The sequence below is a fragment of the Crinia signifera genome, chromosome 8 (genome assembly GCF_055691185.1).
Source record: "Crinia signifera chromosome 8, ASM5569118v1, whole genome shotgun sequence".
In the NCBI taxonomy this organism is placed as follows: Eukaryota; Metazoa; Chordata; class Amphibia; order Anura; family Myobatrachidae; genus Crinia; species Crinia signifera.
This window is the reverse complement of record NC_139224.1, coordinates 71,788,075-71,797,914: the sequence shown is the minus strand read 5'-3', so window position 1 is coordinate 71,797,914 and position 9,840 is coordinate 71,788,075. Positions and strand designations below refer to the sequence as shown.

The 9,840-nt window shown below is 46.6% G+C and overlaps 1 protein-coding gene across 1 annotated transcript in view; it reads right to left on the bottom strand.

Annotated features, from left to right (window-relative positions):
- Nucleotides 1-275: 275 nt before the first annotated feature.
- Nucleotides 276-9,840, bottom strand: part of LOC146026207 (L-selectin-like) — a 237,071-nt gene continuing 227,506 nt past the window's right edge. The window contains exons 11-12 of the mRNA XM_083156666.1: nt 6,614-6,629; nt 276-1,218 (exon numbers count right to left, since the gene is read on the bottom strand). Coding sequence (XP_083012792.1) covers nt 1,203-1,218; nt 6,614-6,629 — 32 coding nt within the window. The 3' untranslated portion in view covers nt 276-1,202. The remainder of the gene's footprint in view (nt 1,219-6,613; nt 6,630-9,840) is intronic.

Here is a 9,840-nt window from a genome sequence, read left to right as displayed (position 1 = left end):
TTTGACAAGACCATGACTTGATTATGGTGAGAGATTTTACTCAATATTTTTCAACAGAACTGCTGCAGCATTACAGATAATAAGGGTGGAGACAGCAAAGGGGACTTGAACCTGGACCTCTACTTTCACTGCTGAAAAAGTGTTTGGCTCCTATTGCTTAGCCTCCTTATTGTATGTATTAAGCAAGTGGCAACTTTTCTCAATGACTTTAAAAAGCCAACTGCAACATACAAGGTCATTAAAAAGTCAGATATTTGATTTTAACCAAAGCTCTTTTATTAAATGACATTTCTTCTCATAGCAACAAAATCACTTGATAACTAATGCAAGTTGGCAGAATTTTCTCAATGTCCCTGTACAAAAACTATGGAGTGTGTACCCAACCCATGTCAAGAGTCAATTGCTACTAGAGTAAAAAGACACAAATAATGTAAACAAATTTCCAAAATTGCTTAATAATAAAAACCATACTGAAAGAGACAATTATAAAGCAATTATATTATTATAATTGTTTTGCAAAATACTCACAAATTTTGTTGAAACACATTTATGGTGTGTACACACGGCAGATATGCCGTGCTATGCGAGTCCCGATACGATCAGATGGTATCAGGACTAGCATAGCACGGCATGCTGCAGAGGAACAATTTAGACTATATAGTGCAGATCTGCACTATATAGTCTTGCCTGCCCTCACTTTACCGATTTGCGCTCACTCGGGAGCGCGCATAGGCAGCGCATCGGGCTCGTTAGCCATAAAAAGCCGACAATTAATATGCAATATGGCTTCCGATGTTCACTATATCGGAAACATCGGAAGCCATATCGCCTCTGTGTGCACACACCATTAGTATGTTAAATGTCCAATTTTTTTGCATTGGACATACTGTATACTGTAGAATGGGTCAAACTAAATATGGGACTGCCTAGTTTTCTAGATTATATGCTAGTATGCTATCATGAATAGGACTCCCTTGAGGTTTGTGTTGTTACTGTTCAGTATTACAGAGTATCGTAGTCCCCTACAGAAAAATAATTATGATGAATTAGTAGATGATAGATAACGGCAATTCCCTAAAAAAAAAAATTGAGAATATGGTGGGTTACATTGTGTACAATGTCTTTTACAAATTTTTAACTCAGTCTTGAAGTACTTTATGCAAATACACTTCCAATCTTGATCTTTATTTGTTTTCAATGTTTTAATAGTTAGTATTCCTGTAAGCAAAAAACAAAAATTAATCAACAATAAATTGGAGTGGTCATTCATGAATTTCCATATAAATCAACATTTTACTCATCAATACTACAGTACTGCGGTATTTCATACAACACACCACAGCACACTGACATTCCCCCTACACACACACACACACACACACACACACACACACACACACACACACACACACACACACACACACTCTGTATGGCACACTCATTTGCATTAAAAATATAGATGCATTTATTGTATACACATGATATATGTACAATGGTGAGCAATATACATGCACATACATCCAGCAAGCTTATAAGCACAAGAAAAGGATTTTAGGAATATATTTTGATAGTCAAATATGTATTAATTATTATATTTATGTTTGCATTGAAAACAATAAAAAATGGGTATGATATTTCTCATGTACAAATATGCTATGGTTACACACATCAGCATATATTCATTGTTTAAAAGAAGACACTCGGATAATCTCTTATCTAAAATTATTGTGTATTCAAAGCATGATGTCTAATGTTTATGGGAGGGGTGCATTCTCCTGTGGATGGGACATAGTTACCTACCCTCCTGCAATCTGCAGGAGTCTCCCTGAAATAGCAGCAATCCCCTCATTCGTCTACCAATCTCCCTCATTTCACCTAGCCCACATTACACCGTTACATTTTTGGGGAAAAAATGAATCAGAGATAGATACATTTACATTGAATCATCAGCGCCATTTCCCAGCACTTTACCAAGTATAGTAGCTCTTACTAACTGCTTTGGGGATCTCCATATATGGAACTAGACACGCCTTTTGGGTGGAGCATGACACGCTCCCTCAATGGGCTGCTTTGCAAAATTCTATTACTAACTATAATCCAGTCCCAAATCCAAATACACAAGCAGGGCGGACCTTTTCACGGCGAAGCCACGTGCCAAAAAGGGGGCGTGGCCTCATGGGAAGGAGGCGTGGCATCACAAAAATGGGTGTGATATTACACTTTAGACCACACACCGTAATGCCCATTACACATTTTAGCAAACTCCGCAATACCAGCATGGCACATACAGAAACCTCTTCGTCTCTCCATATGGCATATACCATGGGCCGAGAGCTGGGAGTATCATTTGGCCCACTCACATAAAACAAGATACACATTTACTAGAAAAGCCGTAGTACAAGAACAGTGACAGTGCAGAGAGAGAGAGGGAGATGGAGAGAGAGAGAGGGGAGAGACAGAGAGAGAGAAGGGAGAGACAGAGAGAGCAGAGAGACAGAGAGAGAGAGAAAGAGAGGGGAGAGACAGAGAGGGGAGATGGAGAGGGGAGATGGAGAGACAGAGAGACAGGAGAGTGCAAAGAGAGAGAGAGTGGGGGGGAGAGAAAGAGAGATACCGAAGAGTGGGGGAAAGATATATAGAATATAAGAATACAATATACAAGAGTTGTACCTATGGCAGCAGCAGGGGTTCCGATGGTCAGTGTCAGGCAGCATCAGTCCCCTGAAGGAGGCTGAGGCGGGTCCAGTGGAGGAGGAGGGTGGGGTGGTAGTCCCATGGAAGCTGCGGCTTCCATGGAGGAGGAGGCTGTGGCCGTGGTTCTCAATGTGGCCTTAGAAATGACAGGGGGCACATGCTTCCTCCTCCTCTGAGGAGACAGACACTAGAGGCCATATTTCACCTCTATCGTCTGACAGGAAGCACAGCACTGCATTGCTTAGCGCTGTGCTCCCTGTCAGACACTACAGGTGAAATATGACTTCTAGTGTCTGTCTCTCAGGGGAAGGCTGCAGCAGCGGCGGAAGATTGAGGGACAGGTGGGCGGCGGCGGGATATGGAGGGACAGGTAGGCGCCGGCGGGAGGGTGGCCGGGAAGCTTTAGAGTGGTCGAGCGGATTGGCGACCACTGCTTTAGACTAAACAGCCGAGCAGCGCCCAGCTCTCTCTGCCCGGCTGTCATTTCTTTCAATTTTATGCGGCTGGCGGTGTAATGGGTGGGCCGGTGCACCCCCGGACCACCCCTTAGATTCGCCTATGCAGAGCATGTACTGTAACTCCTTGGTAATGAGCATGTTAACCCCTGTCAGAGCATGTATCCCCTTACTGAGCATGTACTGTAACTCCATGGCAATGTGCGTGTTAACCCTTGGCAAAGCATGTAACCCCTGGCAAAGCATGTAACACCATGACAATGAGCGTGTTCACCCCTGGCAGAGAATGCTAGCCCCTGGCAGAGCATGTAACTCCATGGCAACGAGCGTGTTCACCCCTGGCAGAGCATGCTAGCCCATGGCAGAGCATGGAACTCCGGGCAGAGGATGAAACTCCATAGCAACAAGCTTGTTAACCCCTGGCAGAGCAGGTTAATCCCATGGCAAAGAGCATGTTAACCCCTGGAGGAGCATGTAATCCCATGGCAAAAAGCAAGTTCACCCCTGGCTGAGCATGTAACTCCTGGCAGAGCAGGTTAACCCCATGGCAAAGAGCATGTTAACCCCTAGCAGAGCATGTAACCCCGGGCAGAGCAGGTTAGTTCCATGGCATAGAGCATGTTGCATATCTAATGCATATCTAATGAGCAGGACCCAGTGCAGCCTGCACTTAGAGGTCCAGATTGTTTTGGTGCCTGGGGCACTTTATCTCACCCATATGGGCTGCAGTGTGTCCTGGTCAGACTCCAAGGAGGAAATGCCCAGTGCCCACTTTAAGGCTGGCGCCCTTTGACAGATGACTCCATTGCCTCCTGGAGTTCCGCCACTGGAACTAACCATGTTTCAATGCAAGGCAAGCGAATGCATTTATATATTTTCAGTGCAGGATAAATACTAGCTTTTACACTACAATTTGTATTTCAGTTTGAACACACCCACCCAAATATAAATCTCTCTGCATACTGTTACATCTGCCCAAACTTCAGTGCCCATCATTTTGCCCAGTTGCTTGCTTTATTGCTTTTGCTTGAAAAGTAAAATCAGGCCCAGAGTCCAACAACATACACAATAGCTCATGAAACAATTATAACTCTACAGTGACACAACACTTTGCACTCCATTTCAGCACTTGCAACATGGGATGTGGGTAATGATGGCTATTTACTAACTTTTCATTGAGTTGCAGTCATAGGTGCAGGCACACCCTAATGTTGGACACCCCTACAGCTGAGCTCCGCTACACCACCTCAAGAATGCCTCCACCTCTTCCACCTCCCTCATTCATCCTAGACTGCAGCTGTAAGGAGGATATAGCAGAGAGGGGGATCTCTGAGTGTCGTGATTTGCAGTGATTTAGGGAGCAGGGCCTAATGTCGGGAAGTGCCTGCCCCAATTAGAGTCTCCAGCTCCCTCTCTCTCTCCACCTCTCCTCCTCTACATGGTGTAATGTTTGAAACAGGGACTCAACCTTATATAATGTGTGTATACTGGGGCTCCACCAGGCATAACGTGTGTAACGGGGGCTCAGTCTGGTGTAATGAGTGTAACAAGGGATCTGCCTGGCATAAAGTGCATAATAAAGCTCTGCCTGGTGTAACTTGTGGATAAGGGGACTCTGCCTGACATAATGTGTATAATGGGGCTCTGTCTGGAGTAACATGTATAATGGGGGCTCTATCTGGCGTAACGTGTGTAACAGGACCTCAGTCTGGTGTAACAGGAGCTCTGCCTGCCGTAACTTGTATATAATATCATCTGGTGTAACTTGTGTATAGAGGGGCTCCGCCTGGCGGAAACATGTTTAATGGGGGCACCGCCTGGTTTAATGTGTGTATAACGGCTGCTCCTCCGGTTCTTACGTGTGTAATGGGGCCTCCGTCTGACATAGCATGTGTAATGGGGGCTTTGTGTAGCATATTGTGTGTAATTGGGGCGCTGCCTGGCATACCGCCTGTGTAACGGGGCTCCATCTGGCATAACGGGGGCTCCGTCTGGCATAACGGGGGCTCCGTCTGACATAAAGGGGGCTCCGTCTGGCATAATGTAAATTATGCAAGAAACCCCTGGCATCGAGCAAGAAACCCCTGGCACCATGTATATAACCCCTGGCAATGTGCATGTTACCCCTGGCACTGTGCATGTAACCCCTGGCACTGTGCAGGAAACCCCTGGTATCGAGCAAGAAAACCCTAGCAATGAGCATGTAGGTAAGTGGCACTTGTGTTGCATAATATGTAATGGGCAATATCCATGTGTGGCATACAATATTGTGTAATGGACATCACGGCGTGTTGCATAATGTGTAAAGGCCATTACGGTGTGCATAATCCCTGTCCCACAAAGCCATGCCCTAAATTTTTTTGCGCACTGTTCCGTTTCTTTTAGGTGTTGGTTTGTTTTGCACTGTGGGGCATAATTTTAATTAGGGGTGGTATTATGTGGCCTGCATTCTTCTATTCATGGGTATGTGGGATAGGCCAAAAATGTAAAGCTTGCACGGGGGCACCGAACATCCTAGCACCCGTCCTGACTGTTACATGGGGGGGGGGGAGGGAATAGGCGGGGGAAGTAGTGAGTTCCACCACCTCACCAGGACCACTTTAAGCATTGGGAACCGCCTCCTTTAGCATGCCTAATAACTGTCTCTAAGACGGTGGCCACTTTGAGAAGAATATTTTCAAAAGGGGTAGGGGGGGTTGGCCTGATGACAAAAAATATCTGTATTTTCAGTCATGTGTGTAGAACCTCAGTGCCCGCAAGTCACCCAACACCTTAAGCCACCAATGAGTCTGCAGGGGCTATTCCTACAACATTGATTGTATGCTATATACAGGGCTGGCAACAGAAAACTTTGGGTCTTTACACTAATATTTCTGGGGCCCCACCCCTCCACCTAATCCCATACCCACACAATCCTCTTCTGCATGAGCCTCACTTAACCTTTCGCTGCTCCAGATGCTGCTGGCCTGCTGTGGCTGCTGCCTGATTTGACTTGTTACTTACACAAATGAACGCCGAGCAGGGCAGGCCGTTCACAGTGCATGGAACAGATGACACGCGCATGCGCAGTAAAAGTACAGGAGCTGGAGACTGAGGCCACAGCACTAGCAGTGGGTACAGTCGTGCACCTGTGCGCAGTACAGACTCCAAATGCAGAGCAGCCGCGCACGCACACAGTAGACAGCAGTGGCACACAGTGAGTCAGTCAGACTCAGCCACACACAGATGGCACACAGTAGATGGCCATGGGGGTCATTGACAGGCCAGCTAGTACAGGGGGCAGCCAGGCCGGGGCACGGAAGCTCTGGGGCCCTTCAGATTGCTGGGGCCCATCACACTTGTCCCACTTGACTCCCCCTGTTGCCAGCCCTGGCTATATAAACAAGCACACAAGCTATATAAACAAAACTCATCAGGCAATATACATTTTAATTGTAGGGTTTTTATTAGTCAAAATAACTTACCTTGTTTTCTTTTTAGCTAGTAGAAAAGAAGAAAGATAACATTCTTTAAACAATTAATGATTTATTGTTGTGAATTTAAAGTGACAGTTTGTTGGTGTTTAACTTGTACTGGACCTGGTGGCTCACTTAACAGTAGAAAACTCAGGCTGCATGCATACTGTATGTATGAGGACGCATCAATAGGAGAGAGAGCATTAAACACATTGGTTATACAGTGGAATTCCCCTTATTCCAGAGGTTCCCAAACGTGGTCCTCAAGGCACCCCAACGGTCCAGGTTTTAGGTATATCCATGGCTCAGCACAGATGGTTAAATCAGACTGACTGAGTTACTAATTAACTCACCTGTGGCCAAGCATGGATATACTTAATACCTGGACCGTTGGGGTGCCTTGAGGACCGCGTTTGGGAACCTATGCCTTATTCACATGATCTAATCTCTTTGCAGTTAGTTCAGGAAGCATTAAGAAGTATGGAGATGGGAAGACCAATGCCCAGATCTTCTTAACCCGACATTGGTAAGTACAAGAGGGTTTATTTACTAAGATAGGCGTTCTATTGAGGATGGGATGTTGCTATGGACAACCAATCAGATTCTTTTTATTATCATCTAGACCAGTGGTAGCCAACTCCAGTCCTCGAGAGCTACCAACAGTTCACATTTTCCAGACAACCTAGCTGCTGCACAGGTGCACTCATTACTCACTAACACATTTTAAAAGATCCATAGGTGGAGCTAATTACTTCACTTGTGATTCTGTGAGGAGACCTGGTAAACGTTAACTGTTGGTAGCTCTCGAGGAATGGAGTTGGCTACCCCAGCTCTAGATGGTGCTAAATAAATAAGAAGTAGATTATGAGTGGTTGCAATGGGCAACATCCCATATTTAATAGAACGCCCATCTTAGTAAATTAAGGGGAGTATTCAATCACCGGCGAGCATCTCCCATCGGGGAGATGCTCGCTGGGCCCTATTCAATGCTGTCTTCCCTGACAGCATTGAGCAGGGTATCTGCAGCTCGCCTCTTCCCGGCCGCAACTCGCGGCCACGCCCCCTTCTCATCCCGCTGCAGGTGGGACATTGAATCCGGCCTGCATGTTCTCGGTCGAGCTGACCGAGAATGGGACTGGGTCACGGCGGTCGAGCAAGCTCGACTGCCGTGACCCTCACATCGAATACCCCCCTTAGTGTCCCCTAAATTAATGCTGGTGTATTTATCGAATTAGAATGCCTTGTTGGGCCACACAGAGGGAGCCGTGCCTCTGCCTGTACCTGCGCTGGAGTCCGGAGCAACGCTACCGTCCAACACCGCCGTGGCTCAGTTCACACAGAGAGCTTCTCTGGCACCAGGGACGCCGTGCATCGGGGATAGAGCACAGAGGTGAGGGGATTCACGTGGATGGTTTGCTGGCGTGTCGGAGCTCCCGCTCCCGTGACAACACACGCTTGCTGCCGTGGTCACGCCCCCCTTCCCTTGTTGACCTTTTGACTGTCAACCTAGACGCTGTCGACCTAATGACCTGTCAACCTAAACACATGTCGACCTAGACCCATGTCGACCTAGACCAAGGTCGACCTAGACCCATGTCGACATATCCCCGTGTCAACCTAATGGTGTCGACCCAATGCTTGTCGACTAACTTGCCGTAGACCCAATGACCGTATGCCGCCCCCTCCACCCCTCCATACACATGCACACACACACAGTTTCCTTATTTCTCCATTTTAATATCACCCAGTGGCATTAGATGAGTAATGATCATCAGTCCTCTTACTGCAGTTGTGTTCTACACCTGCAATCACACAAGAACTTTGGACTGCTCTTCTGGATAGACAGTAGACCAGACTTTAGCATCAAGATTGAATTATGACCCCACCCCTCGCTGTAAATTGCAGTGAATCACAATTGTATCAATAATAGGCAATAGTAATTGTGTCTTTATAGAGGTCAATGAGTTTATCTCCACCTCTGCATCTTTTCCTTAGAACCTGTACTGAGCTTCGACCTGCAACAGTGCCTTACACAACTAAAACATGTGTTCAAATTATTTATGAAATGTACTATATGTAGGTTTATTAGTTAATCTTATTATGTAGTTCATTGGCTAAACAAAGACTAGACAAAGAATTCTTGGTACTTGTGTAGTTTCACGGCGCCACCGCGTGCACAGTCTCATGAAACTTGGCAGCTTGCCAGACTCTGTGTTTACTGTGCGCGTGCCGCTCTAGATGTAATGTATGTTATCAGCATAGCGCTGACAGCAGCATAGCGCTGACAGCAGCAGTGTGCGCTGCCCAGAGCTGAAAGGTCATTATGGTACTTGTAGTTCCACAGTGGACACCCCGGCACTCCACTAACGAACGGGGCTTCTAAACTAGACACCCCTGAACACCACTATTAAAGGGGGTGTCCCAAAAGTAGACGCTAAAATTTAGACGCTTTAGCGTCTAAATTTACACTCCCTGCAAACCACTAAGAAGGGTGCATCTAAATTTAGACACTAAAGCATCGAAATCTAGACTCCCTGCAAACCACTAAGAAGGGGGCATCTAAATTTAGACGCTAAAGCATCTGAATTTAGTTGGGTCTAGGGGTACATAGGGGTGCACTGTGCAAAACACTCTTAAACCTGTTCACAATGACACTAGTCGACGTAACAGCTGTCGACCTTGTTAATTCCACTATCCATGCCACCCCGAAGCGCGGCGAGCGCAGCGGTACGCGTCAGATCGACCTTTTCATACCCCCACTATCCACGTCGGCGTGGAGTTGATCTTATAAAGTGTGGCGAGAGCAGCGAGCCACCGAGCCCGAAGCGTGGCGACGGCACACGTATACCTATGAAGTTATGCTCGCTGCGCTCGCCACACTTCGGGCTCGGTGGCCCGCTGCACTCGCCACACTTTATAAAATTAACTCCACGCCGACGTGGATAGTGAGGGTATGAAAAGGTCGGTCGGACGCGTACCGTGTCCCCTCGCGGGGCTCGCTGCGCTTGCCACGCTTCGGGGTGACATGGATAGTGGAATTAACACGGTCGCCATCTGTTACGTCGACTAGTGTCATTGTGAACAGCTTTAATAGTGTTTTGCACAGTGCATCCCTATGTACCCCTACACCCTACTAAATCTAGATGCTTTAGCGTCTAAATTTAGATGCCCTCTTCTTAGTGGTTTGCAGGGAGTCTAGATTTAGATGCTTTTTCATCTAAATTTAGGTGCACCCT